The 23,911-nt window shown below is 34.3% G+C and overlaps 2 protein-coding genes across 3 annotated transcripts; both read right to left on the minus strand.

The window, feature by feature from the left end:
- Positions 1–209: 209 nt before the first annotated feature.
- Positions 210–6,756, minus strand: LOC143148041 (mitochondrial amidoxime-reducing component 1). 2 transcript variants are annotated; one of them, XM_076313895.1, is made up of 7 exons: positions 6,598–6,756; positions 4,471–4,847; positions 3,123–3,374; positions 1,682–1,808; positions 1,380–1,585; positions 886–957; positions 210–607 (listed from the first exon to the last, which is right to left on the minus strand). In XM_076313895.1, exons 1-7 carry the CDS (start codon positions 6,610–6,612, stop codon positions 436–438), a joined length of 1,221 nt encoding a protein of 406 aa, XP_076170010.1. In that variant the 5' UTR covers positions 6,613–6,756; the 3' UTR covers positions 210–435. The 2 variants fall into 2 exon arrangements, with proteins under 2 accessions (XP_076170010.1, XP_076170020.1); XM_076313905.1 differs by lacking the exon at positions 886–957.
- Positions 6,757–7,754: 998 nt separating this feature from the next.
- LOC143148049 (glycerol-3-phosphate phosphatase) lies at positions 7,755–19,790 on the minus strand. Its single transcript, XM_076313919.1, has 6 exons — positions 19,431–19,790; positions 19,196–19,356; positions 11,010–11,147; positions 9,736–9,943; positions 8,710–8,854; positions 7,755–8,652 (listed from the first exon to the last, which is right to left on the minus strand). Exons 1-6 carry the CDS (start codon positions 19,582–19,584, stop codon positions 8,442–8,444), a joined length of 1,017 nt encoding a protein of 338 aa, XP_076170034.1. The 5' UTR covers positions 19,585–19,790; the 3' UTR covers positions 7,755–8,441.
- Positions 19,791–23,911: the final 4,121 nt, after the last annotated feature.

Consider the following 23,911-nt stretch of genomic DNA (forward strand, 5'->3'; position numbering starts at 1 on the left):
AAACGGACTTCTTTTTCGTAATAGAACTACGCATCGTATGAACATAAATCCTGTTTAAAAATGAAAATTATTTTTAAATTATTATGGAAAACAGAGATTAAATGAACGATGATTATTATTATTTATTATTAGAATATATATGTAAGGCTGTCGTGATCAAATTTAACACTAATCTCGACGTAACGGATAAAAAATACTTAAACTTTATGTAACAATTGAAACTTTATTCGTGTATCTGGTTTAACATCGTATCAATAATAATTTATCATCAAAAATTGTATATCGTATTGTCTTCGAACATTAGCATTTTCGGTAAACATTTTCGAAGTATCTGTTTCAAAATGCTAGGTTAACATAAAATGGCGCGTTATTGATTTTACCTACTTTCAGTGTCAAAGGCCACTGAAAGCAATTTCTTTTCGTGCTTTTCACGATCTAATTGGCAGCTTCACGATGATTCGTTTCTACAGAGGAACCATCAGGCACATGAACAAAAACATCGTCTCCGAGTTTCACTTTTCCAGGAACATATAATCCGCAGTAAATCCCGAGCGTTGGTACCTTTCCTTCGAGTGCAATGCGTTCCGAGTCTGTCTGTTGTCGAAAACTGGAAGGAATCGAAAGAAGTTTCACCAAGGAAAAAAATTGTTAGCAAAACTTACCAATCAATGGTAAAAAAATTTCTGCGGCTCGATAAGAGACACTCAAAATTATAAACAGAGTTTAGAATTTTTTCAATTAATACGATTCATCGAGAATATAAAAATTACTCGAATTGAAATTTTGAATGAAATTGACGAAGCAAATTATCGAAGAGAAATTCGAAAAATAGAACCTCGTACGATTCGCGTTCAATTTATCAATGATAGTAAAAAATTCTCATACGTTTGTAAAGTTCTCGTTGGCTCCTGTTCATCCATAATGGCAGTTTCTGGATTTAGTCGAATAAATTTACATCTAAAACGATGACAGTCGTTACAAAATTGTTCAGTCAGTGTTAGTTTGGTCGTTAATTTATTCTCGCTCTGTCCATATCGCATTATTTTTGTTATCAATTATATTCTAATCCCATAATTCTGCTGTTCGATATTAATCGATATTAATAGTTCTTTTCGTCTCTTGTTGAAACGTGATTAACTGCCCAAGGCCATTGAGGCGCTATGTGTACCACATCATATCTTCTTTCCGTTTCTCAAACAAAAGGAAACTAATACTATGTAAAAGTAAGCTTGCCTAACAGGAATAGTGAAGGAACTGACCTCGAACAATAGATAATTAAATTCGATGTTATTTTTTTGTATACATACGGGTAAACGATACGTTTGGTTAATTGTAACATATTCGCAAGATCAGTATTATTAAAAATATTCCTCTCGTACCTTGCACACGGTTTGACGTTTCTAATCACAGCTCGCTCGCCAATTTTTATCCACTCCCAATTGTCCTCTTCAAATGGTTTCTGTGTGGAAACTAAAATATTTGGACGGAATTGCAAGGTGGGTACTGATTTATCTAGTTTTTCGTTCAGCACCTCGAGGGATCGCGTTGTCATCAGCATATAGCTGGCTAAATCGCTGAACAAGCCCTGAAACAAGTTTCTTCTAGACACGTATGTTACGTTCGAAATGTTCGAGAATTGGAAATTTTGAAATCCATTTGAGCTTTAATTACTTGTCCTTACAGTGTCCTCGTTTCTAAGCGTTGGATACACCTTGGTGAACTTTTTCCAATCGTCAAAGGACAGAGTATTGCGTCTATTATACATCGCGCAGCCCAATCGGAGCCCGGAATTTGTCCCTGTTAGAAATCTGGGACAATGAAGATTGATTGTTAATACACGAACTCGTAATCGCGTATTGTTTCGTATCTCGAGAGACAAGAGACGAATGTATGGTATAGCTAGCCTTTGAGTGACCTTGAACGGTCAATTAATTCCGCTCTAACTCGCGTTTCTTTTTAAAAGACAGCGTACGTCCATGAGTTTGCGCTTTCGGCCTCGCAGGCGCGGAGCGATTAAAAGAGAAAGTGAGCAATCGTGTTCTAACAATACGGGGTAGGTAAGTGGTGGGGGTAGCGGCTCGATGACCTCGAGCGACCGATACTTTCGTCTCTAGTCCGGGGCACCAATGGTAAGTATCTTACGCAATCGCTTCTACTAACGCTTAGATAAGCTGAACTATTACGATAATCTAGCCGAAACATATTGATTCCTTCCTATTTTTTTTTTTTTTAAGGAAACTATGAGACTTTTCGGAACAAAGTTTTTGCACGTATACTTATCTACCTCCACACTAAATTCTCGATTTGTTATAGATGAAAATATATAAAAATTGTAGGGATTGTATAATCTTGTGTGAACCGTGTTCTGAAAAACTGGTTCGAATGGCTGACACGATTCTTCCTGTTCTGCTTACGCGAAACGAAAAAACCAAAGAGCATCTTGATTTCCACGAAAGTGGTTATGAGGGAAAAAATGGAAAATTTTAGAAATGGAGGATATTGAAGTTGGAATATTAATTTTCTCGCGGTTCTTTCGCCTTTGGGGTATTAGAAAGAAAATAAAAAAATATCAAATTTCCAAATCGAGGTAGTACGTACGATAAAGAGATATCTGCTGAAAATTCTTTCCAAATTTGAAGTAAATCGATCAATTAGAACTTGAAATATACCGTCAGCCAGTGTAAAAAATGCAGATTCAAGGGAAAAGCGTTTAAAATTTTCGTTAGTCAGTTTCTGGGCCATACTGCTATCTTTAAACGTCTATAATTTCGTAAATATTACGAACTCAAAAAAGTTAAAAAAAAAAAGGAATTTAAAGAAAATTCGTTTCTACTGTTTCTTTAACTACCGAATTCTTTTCACCGAAATTAACAGGAAACTGTACCGAATAATAGTTCGACGATGCATCCTGAACGCATTGTTGACGATTTCTCCGATAGATACGTACACGGAAATAAAATATAGTTACAATACGCGCTAAAAATCTAATCACAGATATACCATTTAAAAATAAAATACTAATTAAACATGCTGTATATACAGTGTCACGATTACCTATCAGCGCAAGCTAATCAAGCTGCCGGCGAAGATTAGCTCGTCGAAGAATGAAAAGTTCTGCAAACCTTGATAACCATTCAGCAGATTCTGGGCCACAATCGATACACTTCACCAGCTCTCCCCACCACATGGTGCATTGAATGGCTTCGGGGCTATCGTCCGAACATTTTGGCACAGTGAAAACCACGCTGGGCATCCCTACGGCTTCTAGTTTCACCTTCGACTCGTCCACCGCGGACAGGCTCACCAGAATCAACGTTGGATATTGTCTGCCAGTTTGGAAACGGCCGGTTTCCTCGTTGTACACCAGAAACATTCTGACGAACAGTGAACCTTCATCGTCGATTTTTCCTTCGCGAAAAATTCCATCAAATTGTTTCGTAACGCTTCGTCGATTTAGTGGGCAAACGTTCAACGAATTGTCTAATTTTTCTAAAAAAAACCTCGCGACAACATAAGTACTTTGCGGATGGTTAACACTCGTGCGTGCAGAGTTTCTTTCAATACTTTACGAACTTTGTTTCGAACAAGAAATTGATCTTCATTCTCGTTCGCATTGGAACAATTTACTCGTGAATGTACAGTCGTGTGAATAAAAAGGCGGGTTCCTATCGAAATCGATATATCCTCGATCATTCTCCAATCTGAAGCTTCGTTCTCGAGACGCGAGCAGTTGCGGTTTACCGATGTGAAACGGTGCGCATGCGCGCCCCCACCACACGAGGAACACGTGCGTGCCTATAAAGCTGACACGTGCGAAAACTTTTAACACTTACATATATCTCGATAACGAAATCTCAAATTGCAAAACGGGAAAGGATTTTTCTAATTATATTTGCACGAGGAATTGATCGCGATAAACCGATCCGCGTTCTTGTCGAAACTCTATCTACACGATAACGCAAAAATCAACGTATGCGCGCGCATATGCGTGCCCTATGCGGAGAAAACGTAATGCGATTTATTCGTATTGTGCATAATTGGAAAATTTGAAGAAAGTTTCGTTAGGTGATAACCAACTTAATATACTTCACTCGAGAAACGACTTGATAATTAGAGCGAGCTTCTTTCGCAATACGCGTCGTTAACGAACGTTTCTTAAAAATTAAGAAATATCTCACCTTTTTAATACACCGATACCCATGGTGGGATATTTCTCAACCTATCGTGAAAAATTAAAATAACTAAGTTGCACGGTGGGACTGTTAATATTCCGTCTCGTAATTAAATATCTAATTAATCTATTTTTTAATTTTAGTTACTTTGTATCGTCTCGCACGTTTAACAACTGTGACTCAAAGTGTTAAGTAGCAAACGAAGGTACGAAATGACGCGTTTCCAGGGTGGTGAACAAACAAAAAAAAGTCACGCATATTTCGCCGAAGAGTTGCAAATAAATAAATAGTCGATCACCTGTCCCGAAGGGTGAACCGGCCATCTTGCTCGATGCTGATGCCGTATTCCGTGAAGTTACATTCCTTCACGTCCTTCCCTCGTCCAGATTTCAAAGGGTACACGTACAGCTCTTGTACTTGGCCCGTTTTCACCCATTTTGGATCTGGTAATTCGGGAATCGTGTCGTCGGGGGTACACTCCACCACTTCCGCTTTGCAATGATTCACGTTGTTTTCGCAGGTCACGGTCTCGTGAATTTCCTTTGCGTCGTTCTCCTTTGTGTCGTTCTCTTTCGTTCGTTTCGACTTCTCCGAGGTGCTTTTTCGCACGTTCCACATGATCACTACGAAAATGATCGCCAAACTGCACGTTATTGCCACCGTTGATCGCCAATCCTGTGAACGAAATGGTTCTCGATTAGAAATAATTTGAATTGAGTCGAAGAACGGTTCAAGCTCAAAATTAACAATTTTTGAACAATCTCGATATTGTATGTAAAATCCACAACACATTGAGATAGAGAACAGTGCAAAACGAGCAATAGTCTTTCGATATTAACGAGTACGAAATGCTGTTTTTTCAAATATCTCAAAATATGGTTTTTCGAACGTGTATGGTTCTTCGACTCGTCGAATCGATTTTATTAAACAACGTGTATACAACTCGGGCAACGTTTCGTGTACTCGAATCCGGGTACAATAACCCTAATTCCAGATAGCGCACAGAACGCTCTATGGATTGGAATACTAAGTTGTTCGATAAGTTTTGTCGTTCGCTAAAATTCGATAAACTATTATACTTACAAATTGTGTATCTTTACCATTTTGATATCTACTTATTTCGAATGGATTAAAATTACGATCGACGAACCTTTGTCCCTCCCCAAGTTTCAAGATCATCGGTATTTTAGTTCTTACGATTAAAGGGTATCGTTTCTTTTGTTCGCGCGTAGTTGCAGCTGACGAAACGACAAATTTAGGCGTGGCTGGTATGTTGACCTTCGACTGACCCCGAACAAGATAATCACGACAGTTATAATCTGCGATTTATCAAAGTTACGCGACTGGAATGTTGACGTACAGTTGAAAAGTTTACGTATGGCTTCGACGATTCGTGGAATGGTAAACAATAATCGTTCACTATCGGTTGCGTTTGTTTTCAAACTTTGTGTATAAGCTCGTACGAAACACGTGCCATTGTTTCTTCGTCGAATTTTCCAGACAAAGAGGCTCGCGGTGGATTATTTATTTCATTGCCCTTTTCGAGTATTATTCTGGACGAAGATGTCTATTTCCGTCGGTGTAAATACACGGTTTAAAATAATTAGAGGGTTCACGCAAATCGCCTCGTGGCTAGTCAAAGTATCCGGCACTTTAAAGACTTCAAGAACACGATACTATAATTATTTTGATTTATATATTTTTCTAGACGCAAGTTCGATTTGTAGCTCATTAAAGAAAGCGGTAAAAGATAGTGTAGGCTTCTCAATCGATTAAAGTTCCACACCTTGAAATTCGATCGATCTTCAATGTACAATAGGTTATAAATTCGATCGCGACGTGATAATTAAATTTTCAAGTTAACCGCCAAAACGTAACGTGTCTTCAATTTTATCGAAACGAGATTCCAAATTTTATCCAACCAATTACCAGTGCGAAACACGATCGAAGAAATTTTCGAATCAGTTTCCCCAAATCTCGCTCTAAAGACGCTACGAAGCTTGTTTTATCGATTACGAAGTTTTCTATCGCGAACTAGTTTTTCACTCGACCTTTGCATCGATTATCAAGATAAGACTCGAAACACATTCTGTCACTGTCTTATCGTCCGAAGAATTACTCTTTATAAACTTTATAAACTTGGCGCAATCGTTAACCGCATAACTTAAATCTTTTCACTAAACTGTCAAGCTACGGTTTGGTAACTCTTTCCGAGCGAGCATCTGATTCGACAAACTCGTTGAGAGATGTGTAAATTACATAAACTTGATCCCAATAAAACGAGTGTACTGTGTCATTACTTCTTAATCTCCCTCAACGAATCTCGTATTCTATCACAAAGTGTGTCCCTGTCGGGTGTCGGAGTATCGCGCGAAACACTTTGAAAATTTCTATGTGAAACGAATCATAATAGAAATAAACCTACCGAATGTCCTTGCATGTTCCTCGATACCGGTGCCTCCTGCAGGAGAATGTTCCTCTTCGACGCGCGGTGTGATAGATTCAGCCGCGTACCTCGCTCATGTTCGACTCCTAGCGCCTCTGCTAGTATTATGCAACGCAACGACTCCCTCTTCCCCACTCCTTCATTTATGCGGCGCAGGCCATCGTCGTAGACGATTGTGCGCCGTTTGTTAGCGTCTAGGAATTGCCCGAACGGTATCTTTCTTGTCAGTGTTTCTCTTTATCGTTGTTCTGCTGCTCTGTTTCATCTTAGACGTGATGATAAGTTTTCGTATCTCAAAGATTACCAATTCCGTGTCAAGAACGTCCGTCGAATATCGATAATAATGCGAAGGGATTCCCAATCGTCTAATTTCTCTATCGCTTTGCGATTTGGTATAGTTTAATCGGTTGCGTCGGTGGCTCTGGAAATTGTGTACTTCGTCCAAGTGGAACTGACACGAGTGATGTCCAAACTGCTCGGGAGAATTAGACGGGATTCTATAGATTGGTTTAATTGTCGACGATAAGGGGAATTCTCATGTACGGAATCTCTATAATTGCAGGAATATTAGCTGGAAATAATAATTGCAATTATCGAGATAATCGTTGCAAGAAACCTCATCTGCGCAGTGTCGTTGTCTATGATGATTACCTGTTTTCTTTTATCAGAAGTATTCCTAAGTTTTTCGCTCGTTGGTACGGTGTTAAAATAAGTTGTCGTGTGATTATCAAGCAATCAATCCAGTACGAAAGACCTCACACGGTATAACCTTATTCTTTATGATCACTCTAACCTGTTCCTTCGATCATTCATTTCGTTTATCGGCTGATCATCCCATCCAACGTAGTGCAATTTTCGAGGTTTTCGTGCAATTATCGAAATTGCATTTATGGGAGCTTTTACCGTGGCACTATCTTTATCGAAAGTTGAAGTTGTAGATTATGTATTTTGCGCCGTTTATGCGTTATCATTATTTTTAAGGAGATAACAGTTTGTGAGATATATTTATGTTATGTATAAATAAACTTTTATTATTCTTTCTGATCACAGTCCTGTGTCAATAATTACAGTAACCTAGTTAAACTTAAGTAAATTTACTTTAATATTAATGATGTCTTAAATAATTTGTATTTCAAATACGATTCATCGACCCTATTATCCTTTTATAGTCATTTTCGAAACACAAAATAATGCACATACAATTCCTAAAATTACGTCTGTAAATATTTATTGATCATTTATAGGCACTACGATTGAAAGACAGTATTCTCTGTAACGTTTATTTCTCTTTTATTTATTCTAAATTAATCCGATAAATACATTGTAAATGCCTAAACATCTTTTTGACGTATGGGAATTAATCGAATACAATACAATTTACTTTTCTACTTCATAATTTATATTACTAGTGCATTTTAAATTTGAAGTTGCATGGAGATGGTACAATTTATTTCATAAAATCGTCTAATCTTTGCATTTAGAACATCTTTCATTCAGCAGCATGTTAGTTCATCTGTCTTATCAACAGGATTTCAATTATTCAATTAAAAACAACTTGACACAGTTCAAACTAAAGACTCAACATGTAATTATAGAAAAATGATTTCTATTCCTAAAAATATGCAATAGGAACTGAAATACTCCTCGAAGGCAAATATTTATATATATAATACATCGAAGAAGTTTACAAATTCAACCCGAGTAAACAATTCTTTACACTTGAACGAGACCTAACGCAGACAACCAATTCTCAAGCTCAAGATATGTACATATTTTTCCCCACATTCGAACAAGGTATAATTTTTAATTAATTTTATTAATTTTTAACAATTACGATATCGTTCACTGTGTTCTTTGTTTGAAGAGTCGATGGACGCGGAATTGATAATGTCGTATAGCAAACCTAAGCTAGGTATATAAAAATCTGGTCGCATTTCCTCGTTTTGTTCCGCGTCTTTTATATTGTCGAGGCCTGTATTGACGAAGAGTTTCTGGAATCCGCACACTGTACCGAATTTCATGTCGTACTCTATCCTGAAATGATAAGAAGTCGTAAAAACAGTTCATCCGGTAATAAGAAAATCAACTCACGTATCGCCGATGAATAAACATCGTTTCGGGTCACGAACTTTGCACATTTCTAAGACGTAATCCTTCAAAACATTACTAGGTTTTGCGCATTCAATCGGCGTTCGTCCACTCTTCTTAGTGATTATATCGATCAGAGGACCAGGACCTGGAATAGAAAAATGGAAACCATTAAATAAAATATGTGTACCGGACAAAACAGTTTCAGTGGTTGGGGAATAATTAGCGATAGGAAGAAAGGAAAATGCGTTTGCAAAATCATTTGCCCACTCAAGATCACCGACACGTTACCCCCACCATTTTTCTCTTCTTCGTAGCACGCTATCTGCGTCCAGCTCTGATTTGAATGAAACTTTGTAGGCTCGGAGAACAGCCAAAAATAATCGACACGTATTTGTTTTTACATAGAAAACTACAATTTTCGTTAAAAAACTTGTTTATTCTAAACTCTTTGAAAGTCGAACTTTGGAAGGTGATTTTATCCCTTAAATCCTTTAATTATTTACTGTTTTTGGCTATTCTTCGAGCTTGGAAAATTGTCAGAGGAGCAAGCATAGCGTCATTTAGCTCATTCGTGGCATAATACGAGATAAAACAAACATTTTAATTATACCCTTACAGAAGAAGAAAGAAACTAAAAATACTATTTTACAACACACATACATTCTGATCGATCGATCGGTTATAGCTCGTTCGTTAAATGTTCTTTCGTTGTACTCGTTACACGAGTGTCGACTACAGATGGCGCTAGGAATCAGAAGCCTTCACATGGATGCCAACTATGATCGGCGCTGGTACTGAAGGGGTTAAAGAGAAGTTTTCGCGGTTTAGAAGATAGTAAAAGATGAGATGATAGAGATAACTATTTAATGACCTTGAGCAGCCAATATTTTCAATCAGGTGACGGAGATTCGTTCCATCATAGGGGTAAAACGAATCGAACTACTATCTCTATGATGAAATCGAATTCGAGTCACTCGTGTGAGTAACTTTCTTTTCTGTTCGTTGTGTTTCTCGTTGAATAATTACCCAAGATTCTCACGTCGTGTCCACAGACTACCCATTCATCCTGAGCACCAGTCAGGTACAGAACATCCTTCCTTTTCAGACAAGAAATCGCCAAAGCCAGTTTTGGCCAATCGAAATATAAAGAAAAATCGACGATCACCGCTTTGATCGAAGGTAGATCTTGTACAGCCAATATAGTCGCCGCCTGGTCTTCTTCCATAACATTTGGCTGAAATAAATATTCTTCTCTAATATTTAGATTTCAATTGAAGGTAATTGTCTGGAAAGGGAGGCCCCGACTACAATTTTATCGAATTTCGAAAATATATTATGGAGGAGTGGATCCTGAGTAACGAACTTGCACTTTGTCCGAGGTCTGAGACGATTATCATTTGTGTAGTACTATCTGGCAGGGCGATGCTACATGAAGAAGTAAATCGAAAATAAGGAGTAAAATTCTTTGAAATGCTGCTTTATTTTCGAGAAAATTAATTTTGAAAATGTATCAAGAATGTGTCTACTTAATTTCAAGGTAATGACTCGAGAGGTCTTAGTCTGCATCTTTCTTTCCATACAATTTACTATTTTATTAACGCGTGACAAGAAAAATTATTAGGACAAAATATGTGTACTTTGTAAATGTTTTATTTACAATTTGAAATGCAATTTTTATCTTCTCCTGTAAATGTTCAATGCTCGTCGAATCTCCAGGATAGATAACCGATTTGATACGATTCTTGAGAGGCGTCAAGTTTAATAATTCAACATTGATATAGCGTGTTCATAAAATGTCCTAGTTTAAGACCGAAACATACCGATACCCCATTACATTTATAAACAAAAGTACAAAAGGTAAAAGAGGCGTACACTTGGGCCCACTAAGTCGCTATCATTAAGAATTTCACACGGTACATTTTCAAAAGTGATTTTCTCGAAAACAAAGTGTTATTTAAAAAAAGAAACTATTCCTTTATCCCCTGCTCAATATTATTACACTTTGCGGGACATTCTGTATAATACATACACGGTTTCCGTTATAAGTTATTGACCTTGTTTCGAGTACTGTAATACGAATGATTTTCTTATCATCATTTTTGAATCACTATCGTTCAAAGTATCGGACAAAATTTACGTCACTCGTTTCCTCTACGACTTACGTCAAGGTCAAGATCATTGGAGTTGAGGTTTTCTTTTCCAGATAATTACCCAATTTAATTTCAATCGTCGAGAATCAATATGTCACCAGAAACCACCGGCGTGAAAATAATAAAATAATCAAACAATTGTATACTCACGCTTTCGGGTGCCAGTTTGATACCATTGTCGATTAAGAACTGTCGGAACACAGAGGTGGCGATTAAGAACGCTTCGTCGCAAAAGTTGATCTTCTTCAGGTACCAACTAATCACTTTCGCCGAGTTTATTATTTGCTCCTGCGAAACGAGTTATCGAGTAATATTTCTAATAATAGATTTCAGGTAAATATATTCATAGAATAATTTCAAACCGCACTATGTCCTTCCATGACGTAACACACGAAGCGTAACAGGGCGATATTTGAATATGTTACGATTTTACGTTTTTATTATCATATACACTGCGCATCGTGTACTATGTAAATTAACGTATAATGTCGATAAAATTATCTTTTCAAGATAATTAACGTTTTTTAAATATCTACAACAAATGCTCAAACTATGCAACACTGTTCACTTGCTCCATACTCGCATTCAAACAGTTTCTTTTAATTCGTTTTCTCGTGTCATTTATTTTCCAAAAAAAAAAAAAAAAAAAAAAAAAACGTTGCAAATATACTCTATTTCTTGATTGTATAAAATTTGAAAGATTGCACGAAATATTAAATTTCGGTAATTTTTTAGAAAAGGGGAGGTCTCACCGATTTCGACGATTTTTGAATATCTTGTTAGTCTTGGTTAATCTTAATTTCTGAGAGTTTTTCTCAAAATGATCGCTACTGCTACATTGAATTCTGTCTATACGTAAGTAAATACGCATCTGTGACTATATGCATCTCTTGTAGCTTATTCTATGCAACAGTATGGCGACCAACCTACCTAATAACCCAGATGAGTTGTAGGTCGCCTTTAGGTGGCTGGAATAAAAACACCTAACCCGAACCTTACTTAAACCTAACTATTCTACCTAGTAACTAATTTAATGGATTAGGTTCGAGTTAGGTCCGTTTATTCCAGCCGGCTACTCGGTTGAGTTTTTAAGTATCGTGGGCCGCCTTGAGGTATCTATAAAAATCATAAACAATCGGCGATTCAACGCTTACACAAACACGTAGCTATAGACAATATTCATTGCAGTAGTAGCAATAATTTTTTGCAAAAATTTCGGAAACTAAGACCGAGCAGCGATTATATGCATAGGAAAAAGTTGTTCAAATTTTCTAAATAATTACAGTTGAAATAGTTCCATTTAGTTAAGAACTGCAACGTATTATTTGTTTCATAATGTTGAAGTAATATAAGATCGCGTATCTAGTAAATATTTAGTAATCAAAAGTTAATTTTTATTTGAAACTTCTTTTCCTGTTACGATTAATTCTTGGAACTGTGGTTCTTAGGACCGCAATGTTTTGTTATTATTCTTTAGAAGTTTCGGTGGTCGAAACGAATCGTCTGACCAGTCTTCTACGCGTGAAAGATGTTATTTATCGTTCTGTTAGGGTAGCTATCTCAATAATTGTTAGTATACGTATAACCACGCTTCAAATTATTTTATTTAATAAAGGAATAACGTATAATGAATCGCGAATAAAATAATTTCAATATTAGATTTGGACTTGGTTTTTACACAACAGTGCATAGACATTGTACATTTGTTTATATTTAATACTTAAAAATGAATAGTAGAGGGTGTATCTACCATTTGAGGATGAAAAACGCAACTAATGCAAATAGAAAGTATCGGAACACAATATATTTTACACAAACTTTTAGACATTGGATTTTGTTCTACGCATTCAATTAATTAGTAATCGATTCATCAATATTAAACAATGTAATGCTCCAATCTTGAGCGATTTTTAAGTTAAATAACTTTTAAAATAATTAAACAAAGCCACGCAATAAACTTCAAGTGTCAGTAATTGGGAGGTCTACACTAGGAAGCTCGCAGAAGAAAGATATCTTTCAAGTAATATGGAATCGTTAATATTAAGAAAAGACTAATTATGTATTGCTCCGAGAAATTCATAATCCTTATATATATTTTTATGATAAAAATGTAGAAAAACTATCGAATGTTTTTACCAAATAAAGTTCACTTAACATACAAAATGCAATGTATAATTTAACATCTAATACAGTATACATAAAAGTGAAAGAAATCGAAAGGACTCAAAGATAAACACTGTACTTTGAATTGGCTCGAAGAAATAAAATTCATTAGGTATGAAGTTTTACGGATATCGCGTCCACGCTCTTGTGATACAAACTCTAAACGAACGTATTGTTAAAATAGAATTATTCGTATCCGCAAAGAATCACAGATCTAGGATCGTCTTCGCGAAAGAACATTTGAATCGATGAATGGAAGAACTGTATAAATCGAAAAATCCTTTTTAAGATATTTGAAAAAAAATCTCATCTACTTTGTACTCGTTAAGTTTAAAGGATTACCTGAAACGCGCTTATAAGATGCTTCTTTTACATTGTTCTTGATCCCCATATGCAGTTCTATGCATTTTAGATACGGAGTTTTGAGATTACTTTAAAATAGCTACATACTTTTGAACTTGTACTGTTTTTCGACCGATCGATTCATTTGAACTGGACGCCTCTACAATGTAGTGACAAGAAGCAAAAAAATGTTATAACATTATCGGTACTGGTTTATTTCGATTTCAGTTATGGTTCTTCAAAACTGATGTTATATCGTTCCTATAACTGTTATTTTTCAGTATTGTATTGATTAAGGTTCGGTTCTATATAGCATTACTACATATATTTTTCTATAAAACACACAATTCCATTTGACAACAATATTGTCGCAACAATAACGGTATATTAATTATAAGATTAAACTATAATTAACAAAATCATAATTAAAATGTCAAAAAATCATTTGTAAGAATACATTTTTTTAGATAAGTTCGCTTAAAATATTTAATATCTTGCTTAAAATGTTTATACATAAAAGGAAGAATTGTAATGAAATCGATATCAAACTGCACGGTTACGAAGTGATAAAGAAAATGAAAGTCATTCCAAAGTTTTTAACATATTTTTCAAATACTTCATAATGACACGAAATAGATCAAAATTTTACATACAAAAAATATTCAATTCTTCGTACTCTATCATCCTATTGCAAAAAAGTCCCTCAACAATTACATTAGAGAAATGAAAATTAGAACATTAAAACCTTCGACACTTGATTTCATCTACTTAAAGAAATTCTCTATAAACAAACAAAATTTCTCCATATGTATTATACTATTGTGCTCTAAATGCACACAAACTTTTATCAAAATCGGACTAACAGGTTAGGAAAATTTCCTTACACTAGAACGTACGAATATTTTCGTGACCGGTTGTATATTAGTTATGACTAATTTTCGGTTCTTGTAACAATTTCGATCAGAATCGATACATGTAGAACAGTTTGAACCAATTATTTTCGGAACTGTTTCAATCTCGTATTTACGGACGAGTCAAAATATAATAGATCTAAATCTGTGGAAAAGTTTATGTCAAACATCGGATAAACGAAGAATACTGGACGAGTTGCATCGAAGTTCTATGCATTTGTAAGTAGTGGCGATGCATTGGTACTGGTACGTGACGCCATAACTGTGAATGGTATAGGACCAATTCATCGAAATCAAGAGATTATGGGCAGATTTGCGTATTTAAATATTGTAGAAAATGTATTACTTCCATTTGCGAAAGAGTACATGCCAGAAGTTTGGATTTATCGGGCAAATAATGACCCTAAGCATACCGCGCGCGTTGTAAACATTTCTGAACGAACGTAATATAATATTAATATCGCGAAGCAGTCAGCACGATCTCTTGAACAACCTAATTCTACAAAAATGTAAACAGACAAGTATATAACGGAGAAGAAACCAAAAACTATTGACCAACTGTATGCCAGATTGCAAGACGCTTTGAATTTGTTGTTCTTGGAAACAATTTTTGAATATGTTCATTATTTTTGAAGATACGGAAAAACTTTGTTAACGAAAGTTAATACGGTTTGAAAGAAGCCATAATGTGACAATCGTAATTTTTTTTACAGGTGACGAGATTTTGGAGATATTGAACAATGAAGATTGAAATAATTTTTGTTGAAAGTTTGCGACAGTAATGATATTTCTTATAGGTGGATGGATTTTGGAAATTTGAAGCAGCGAAGATTGAAAGAACCATGTCGATGAGATTGTCTAAATAATCGTTATTTTATTCCAAACGTAAAAGTATGATGTCATTTAAAAAAATAAAGTTGATCTTAAAATCCCCAAAATTCTTTCACCTGTAAACAATGATTGCCGTCACATTATTAACATCTTTCAACCGTAAAACTTTCGTTCGAAAAATTTTTCTTTATTTTTTAAAAATAACGAAGATATTCAAGGTGATAAAAATTATTGCTTCACTCTGTATAAATATTTCCATATGTACTTAAATGCGTAATCGTAAGAAATGTTATACTTGAACAAAAAAGTACAAGATTCTAAGAACTTATAAAAAAATGCAATTAATCTTAAGTAACTATTAAATGTATGAATATACAGCAATTAAAATTGAATTTTATGTACTATACGTAAATATGCCGTATATTGTACAAGGTACATATAATTTACGTCGTAAATACCAGACATACTAATGAAATACTATGTGTATTCATATAAGACACATACCATACAAGTATCTGATGTATACAACATGTACATTAATCCTCTATTTGTATCCGAATTAATTAACTTTGTACCAACGTCAGAGTGTTATCTCAATGAATAGGAATATGTTTTCTGATAAGCAAATACACCGATTCTTTACCAATGCTACCTGCAATCGTTCTAATTGCCGATAATAAACCGAAATCGTATATCGATCGATCGATAGATTAGCTTCCAGACATCACAAAGTGGATTTACTCCTTTCATATTCCCTCAAACAGAGAATAAAGATTTCTGTACAGATATATTGCATAAAACACACGTATTACCAAATATTAGATACATACGGTCACATGCACTTACGTAAGAGATATTAAAGTTTCCATCTCTCGAATCTTTTATGCATCTAGAGATAAAATTTATTTCCCATAAATTCTGATAGCGATGGTAACAATGGTAATAACCTCACTTGTTGGACATGAAATTCATTGATCACTTGCAAACGGATCTTTAAATTTTATTTCGGATAGCGAATAACTTTAAACTACCTGAAATTTTATTATCTATATTCCATCTGACCTAAATTTCAAGTGCTTAATTTTCAATTTCGAAAAAATCCACAAATGGTAGAACAACATCTCGAAATAAAAAAATAACAGTATTCGTCATGATGCTCAAAGACATTTTACGACAAGATTAAGATAAGTTGAATACAAATTAAACCAAGTATAACGATGGGTCCAATGTTCTAGACATTGACTGCGATTATTATAAACGATTTGATAAACTGTAATTACAAATTTTAATAATGACGACGAATGTTTATGACGCATTCGTTCTGCGTCAATTGCCTTTATAAAGTCAATATGCTAATAATCGGCCATTTAAACCACTATGAAAATTCAATCTATTTTTGAATTATTGTTAATAAATTACTTCATATAGATTTTATATAGCACTGTATTCTTTAAAGTATGCATTTTAAAAATATCTTGTAGTTCGTTCAATAATATATTAATTTATAGTCACAATATACAAGAATATACAAAACTATCATTTTTGCCAGTAATCAGCCTATCAAGTTCTAAGTTCAGTCTTTCCAATGTTAGTAGTCAGTCGTTACAAGTAACATAAGTATCTAGATAATTAAAACAACTGAATTAGTAAATAAATGAACAAAACTGTTTATTTATATGTATTACACGATGCACTAATGCATTAATTTACAAAAACTTCTTTTTTGATGAGTAAAAAATAAAATAAAACAAAATAATTTTTTTTCTACGGATGTAATAGAAAATCAAACTAAAAAAACTTACGTTAATAACGTTTAATTTAGTAACACTTATAGAGCTTTAGAAAATAAACATAATAAACAAATAAATTATTTATTTTGGATGTTGGTATAAGACTGACCTATGCAGGAAACCATGCAGGACATTCCTCGCATCCTATATTTTTTTCATTGTCATCTTCTGTATCACTATACGTATATGTAAATCGTTAATGCACATTCTCAATTTCTCTTTGGTATCAACTTTTGGTGTACTTTTTTGTCTTGTCTATTCTCCTTTTAATTATTTTCTTCTTCGCACATTTGTCGTCAATTACTTTTTCTTTCTTTCTGTTTTTGCAGCTTCCTTTCCATGCTTCTTGTCTTCCTTTTGTTGCAAATACGTACGATATTCGACAGATGATATCGTCGCTGGCATATTCTCGGCAGTTTTTGGTTTATTTTTAGTCGATTTATTAATAATTCTTGAAAAATAAATGCTTCATGAAAGAAGAGTTTGTTTCTTTATCACCTCGCTATCAGTTTCCTTTTTTATTTCTTCATGCGATGATGGAAGTGATAACAGTTCTCCAACGACATTGTCATACATTTTTTCGTCATTTATAATAATTGTCGATCGAACGTAATTCGGATCTTTATTTTCCTTTCCAAATTCTTTTGTCTTGTGAGCATCTTGACTTTCAGTTAAATTTGCACGACTTTGACTCATTTCCTGAATCATTTTCATTTTCTGATCAGCTTTCGATTTATCTTTGCGTTTCAAAATTTCAAACAATTCATTTATTCGAAAATTCGAAATATTTTTTAATACTAGTACTCGGCTCTATCGGCATGTACATATTAATTGCTTAATATTATTCCAACTTCAAAATCCTTTTATTTAAATGTTACTAATTGCGTATGTAAAATATTAATGTTTAAATTTTACGTTTATTAACGATAGACACTATTTTAGATCTTTGATTCTGTTACTAAATTCATTGAAATTTCAGTTAGCCAATCGCAGTCAGAACAAGAATTTTTGTTGTGCACAGCATTATCATTAGGGGCATGAAACTGTGTATACCGAAAGTGGAGGTATAAATTGACCGCTGGCATATTTTATTTTATGCAATTTTATTATTACTTCTTAATTATCAGACATTTATTTTGGAAGAGGCTGATTACTGGCCAAGGGCCAACTAATGGCACATTTACCCTACTCGATGTCGGGATTTAGTTCAAATTGTAATATGTCGCAGTCCACAAGATAATAAGCGGGATTAAATGATTGTTTTATTGTTTGCGAAATTATTTCAAAAATATGAACACTCAAACTTGACAATTTTCGTCGATTTTTACGAACACTACTCTTGCATTAATAATAAGGATTGTTATTTTAAATTTTTCGTTTTTTTCTTTGTGTAGTCATTTTTGAAAAAAACATTAAAAATATTTCTATATTGCGTATCGTTTCCTGTTTCAATTGTACTCTTTTGTTTCGCGAAAGCTCTAAAATTGTGGTCAAGTAGCAATTTTGAAACGAAATTTATGCTCAAAAAAAAAAAAAATTGCACGAAAATTAACTGTAATTAATATGCTTATTTTATAATTTTATTAATTGTCGCGTGCTTTCAGTCCGGCAACAATTACTGTTTACTAGTAAGTTTTTATTATCTTTTAGGGTGCAAGTTGTGGTTAAGATTCACTGTTGCGATGCATTTCCTTTTAAAGAATGGTTTCAGTAGCATCACGGAACAGAGTCATCAGAGATCTAGAACGCTTTGATACTGAACTACATTTTCCGACTGCCTGTTCTCAAATGCAGCGCACTAACCAGTAACCACAAATTCTGTAAATCGCGTAAGTAAAAGTAGGCTGATAATCTATTAACAAACCTATCGATTCTAATTGATTGGTTGATCAGTAAAATTTCTATATCTCGAGAATTTCCGATAAAACTACTTGTAGTTTTGATCAAATGTTAAAATCTATTTTCAAAATCAGGTTCAATATCGTTGAACGTTAAATGAATTATTCAAGTGTCTCAAAGCAATGAATTATCTAGAACCAAACGATAACAGTAATTTCTCGTTACTTGTCGTCAAGTTCTCCTAACTCATTTGCTCCGATTGTCTTTTGCTTACTCTCTACATAAATGTTCCCAATTATCGCATACAACACGATCCAATTATCACACATACATCGCAACCAATTATTTGTGACGAAAACACGTCCTACTACCACAATCGCTATCATCCCCCAATCTGGTCGGATTTTCGAATCGGTCCAGCACTCACGAATAAAGAAAAACACGTACGCATTTTACTCACCGGTTTTACTTCCAGGCCACCTTTTCGCATTTTCGTGCAGTATTGATCGATGCTTATCGTGCTGTTGTTCGTCACAAGGAAGACCTTCTTTCCCAGCTCCTGCAGCTTGTTTACCGTTTGCAACGCGCCAGGTATCGGTTTCTGTAGCCGCCAGAGGACACCTGATGCAATAACAAAAGTATCATGATCCATTCCAGGTGAGAATCCAGTCGATCGAACGGTTTCGAGTACTCGCCATCGCAATCCGACAGGACGACGTCGAACGAATTCAGGAATTCCCGCACCTCCTCGTCTGTGGACTCTGTCAAGTCCTTCGTGCTAACCATAGTGATCGATTGCAGACGATCGCTCTGATCGCAGACGACGAAGTTTTCGTGATCCTGCATCATAGAGGACTCCCGTCACGTGGTGAGTGCACGGAGTGCGTCGAACTCGATCGCTGGATGGGATTGGACTGACGCGTCTTCTGATGGCGGTCCGCGTGGTAGACTCCCGTGTCCTTGCCCGATAACATCACTGATAAACGATGACGAGATGCCGCTCGTGGTCACCACATTTTCCGTGAGAAACATGACGATTCGCGACACTTACGAAACGTTCGTGCGGCGTACGTCACGTGACTGAATTCACTGCTCTGCGCATGCTCCAGCGACTCCAGGAGTGTCCCAGTTTTAGGAGGCTCGGGGCTCCCCCTGAGACGATTCGTGGACTTTGAATTTCTCCCGATGAAATCGTTATCGGTATCCGATTGCACATTGTACGGTAGTCCCTCGATTATTCGAATAATTTACTCTTAATTGTAAAATAGAAACTTCATTTGCTGCAATAGAGACACTACTTGCGAATTAAAATTATTTACCAACTTGATCTATGGTGGTAAATCAAGAATCTGTAGTCTTTTTAATGATATCGCTGGTAATCTCTTAAAAATTCAACTGGACAAGTATTCACGAGATTTATTTAAACGAATTATACCCTAACCATGGAATACATTATGTTAATATACGTATTTATATGTACCTACCAGTTGTCCCAAGGAAAAAATCCTCTGATTTTTCAACCCCCACGATTATTCAACCACCCATTGCCCCTATTAAATCGGATAATCGAAATAGTAGTGTTTCGTTTTTGGAGGGATTGATTAATATCCGGAGGAACAGTTTTGATAATACTTCTTAGGAACTATAGTCTCAGGTACTTTCTTTTATGAGTCATCATTCAAAATTGGTTGTACGAACTTGTAGATTTGATAAACTTGGAAAGGTTACGATTTTAATCTTATATCGCTATGTTAACTATCTATATGAATGAAAGTCAGGGGCAACACATTCAAGATTACTTATAGTAGTCTATTCCAAAACATTTATCTATACTGTCCTTAGAAGAAATGAATAACGTCTGTAGAGAGACAGAGAGTTCGATGTCTTACATGCACGTGTTTAACACACTCAGTTTCTCGTATAGGTATTACTGTGCCCATTCGAACGATACGCTACGTGGATTTGAAGACATGATGGACCTGGAAGTGTTTAGACACTAAGTCTAGATGACTATATAACCTTTTGTCGACATTGTACCGATTAGTATTCTCAAGGAAGAAAACTCGTGGAGAGTCATTCGACCGATGAAAGTCACAAATAGACATACTTCGTTACACGCAAAAACGAAATTTGAAGGCAAAAATGTCAAATTTAATTCATCTGTAGTTAACCTAGATCATTTTCGTCAACTTTAAGTCTTATGGTCCAGATTAGGTGAACTATACTACTTGTAAGTTGTTTTTCTAAATCACGTTGCACATATGTCAATAATCGCGTAAATCGAGTTGAAATTATTTGAAAGATTATTTTTATGGTTTTTCTATTTTATACTTTCCTTGAAAAATATATAATGTATTATATTATATCGTACGAACAAAGAAAATAAATATGCATGTTACTGGTGAAAAAGTGTGCTGTTATCCTTAAAACTGTTGCTCACACATTTCAGGAGCGCAATTGCAAATATTGCAAATTGAATATTAATACTATAAATACTGTTATTGTATAAATTACTGTTAAATAAAACCATAGTTCTTCTTTTAATTTACTTTTGCTGTACTTTTTATTAGAAATTTCGTTAATAATTTTATCAGTGTTTACTTTATCAAGTTTGCATTGAAAGCTATACCGAGATACGAGGCTGTAATAACTAAAGCTAATGAAATATCCATGATTCTTGAACAGAAACCATTTTGTATTAATTAGTTGCAACACTTACGTCAAAAATTAGTTCCACACAGCAAAACAGAACGAAGTGGATTTGTTTGAAATGAAGTTAATGAATTGTAAAAAAAATAATATAACATTGGTTTATGACTATTGAAAACACGTCTTCATATCGATAACGTAACGTAGTTAATCTGTTTGTATCAACCACTTATTGACTAATCCACGTAATTTTGTTTTTAAATAACTCTAGATAATTTTTTTTCGCGAAAATACTTTAAAAAGTATTGGTTGGAAATTGTTACGAATGAGTACATTTTAAAATTAATGGGTTGCTTGAATCGACTAAAAAAATTTTCTAGAAAAAGGCGTCCTGACACGATGCATCGATTGTTTCCACGTAAAGCTGACTCTGCTTAGAATATATAATATTTCATTAATCCCCATAAATTTATGCATCCCCATTGATAGTTTTTTAAGACCATATACTTAGTAAAATATATGGTAAAAAATATAAATTTTAAATTAAACGAAAATTTATTATAATATCAGTAAAAATATGTATGTAATTTATATATATTTACATATAATTTATATTCACCTGATAATGAAAAATATGTATTTTTGATAATCGTTGAAAGTCTATTTTATCTAGTAAATATTTGAATGGTTGCAGTATTTTGACCGTACAAACCCAGCACGATCAAGTGTTTTAATGGATTCCTTACTACGTCACTCACATAGGGGGATATGACTTTTTGTTATGGAGATAAAGAAATGAATGCTCCAAGGTGAAACGTTGAAAAAAATAAATCTGAATGAAATTTATGAGTTTCGTTGAGGTTAGGAAAACAAGTACTACGACAAAGCTTAGGTTGCGTATTTATCAAATTGCAAAATTTCAGTCTCGTCAAGAACTTTAGTAAATATTATACGTCTGATACTCGACATACTAGTCAAAAACTTGTACGAAAGAGCCAATGAAATATAAACAGCTTTTAGTATCTGAATTGAAATTGAAATGAAGTAAAACTACTGAAATATTAATCAGGGACGACAGAACCTATAGAATATCTTTGTGTTCAGGTTATCGCTTTACGTTCGAGAAACATCCTCAAATTTCTGATTAACTGATACCGTGGGTTCTTGAGATTCGATTCGCAAGACGGATAAGGAACTTCGTAATCTGAATTTTGTGTATTATGTAGCAGAAATATTATTGTTTAAAAATGTTTCAGTGCTGAAAATCGATTATGTAATGTCTTTTTAAAGTTCAGAATGTCGACGGTGATTTATATTCACACTTGACAATTTTACTATCTCTAACCCGACTAAATGTACATACAGGACATGTTATGAACTGTATTAAAATTTACAAGAAAGCATTTTACTCTGTAGGATTATATACGGTTCATCGTTTTAATCGTGTTTTTGTTATTTATATACAGAGTATCATTTAAAAACAAGCCTTTGATAAGATTGCAGTTAGATTGAATCTGTTATCATAAACGATATTCAGATTAAGTTTATTATAATAAAAAATACCGTATAATTCCAATAATCTGAAATCCAATAATTCGACATGCTTGATTATCTGGCAGGCATAACTCTGACCATGATCGTGCTTTACGACATATTTCCTACAAACGAAGAAGTTCTTATTGCATAATTTTATGTTCTATATTTTACATATTTTATATTTGCTAGTAAATCGTATTACTCTATATTAACTATAGTTGTTTTTTTTACATTGCTTCTCTTGTTTTTACCGTATTGCAGGTATGGTTCAATAATCCGGCACTGTCGGAAATCTTGAGCATACGATTTATTGGAATTGTACCGTATATAGATTAGATTATTTATCGTGATTAAAATTCAGATTTGATCCGTAATCGTAAATAAAATTTAGATTGGGTCTGTTATCACGTGTAATATTTAATTAGGTTTGGTTTTTTTTATAAATACTTTCACACATAAATACTTCACATCACTCTAAGACTTTTATTCAAATATAAGAAAGTAATAATTTAAACAAGACGATATTTTTATAAATAAATTAAATAAGACATTTACGGTGTACAAGTTTTTAAAAGCAACTCGGCAAACGTTTTAGTAATTTTCTCTTTATTAGATGAGATAGAGAAGAAATTTATTTAACTTGTAAAATTGAGTTGTCTTTATGATTTATTTAAAACATTCTCAAAAATGTTTACAAACAACGAAGACACATCGCAAAAACTAAAAAAACGAGAAACGGTACCCATTATTCGTAAACCGATTTTGCCAAAAACTTGAATCAAATGGTTAAAAATAATTTTCTTTTAACAGCGAGCACGTGATCGGGTGTCTTAAATAAAATGCATTGTACGTGTTTTAAATAAATGTAAATATTTTAATGCGCTTTATCGTAAACACAATTTTGTCGAAATTTTTCGTGATTATACTTTCTTTACTTGTAGATCAAAAAGTAACAAGCGAGCATGTGATCGGTGAGTCTTAAAATGTGCTT

Source organism: Ptiloglossa arizonensis, chromosome 1 (assembly GCF_051014685.1).
Source record: "Ptiloglossa arizonensis isolate GNS036 chromosome 1, iyPtiAriz1_principal, whole genome shotgun sequence".
Lineage (NCBI taxonomy): Eukaryota > Metazoa > Arthropoda > Insecta > Hymenoptera > Colletidae > Ptiloglossa > Ptiloglossa arizonensis.

Excerpts from the sequence above, each read along its gene's own strand:
- LOC143148041 (XM_076313895.1), bottom strand. Across the intron at positions 3,375-4,470 it reads CGGTTCACCCTTCGGGACAG|AATGTTTCTGGTGTACAACG; the intron begins GTGATCGACTAT and ends ACTGTTCGTCAG. Across the intron at positions 608-885 it reads CCAACGAGAACTTTACAAAC|TTTTCGACAACAGACAGACT; the intron begins GTATGAGAATTT and ends GATTCCTTCCAG.
- LOC143148049 (XM_076313919.1), bottom strand. The coding sequence starts at position 19,584 with ATGATGCAGGATCACGAAAACTTCGTCGTCTGCGATCAGAGCGATCGT. Across the intron at positions 8,855-9,735 it reads ACACGACGTGAGAATCTTGG|GTCCTGGTCCTCTGATCGAT; the intron begins GTAATTATTCAA and ends TTTCTATTCCAG. Across the intron at positions 8,653-8,709 it reads TGTTTATTCATCGGCGATAC|GATAGAGTACGACATGAAAT; the intron begins GTGAGTTGATTT and ends TTATCATTTCAG.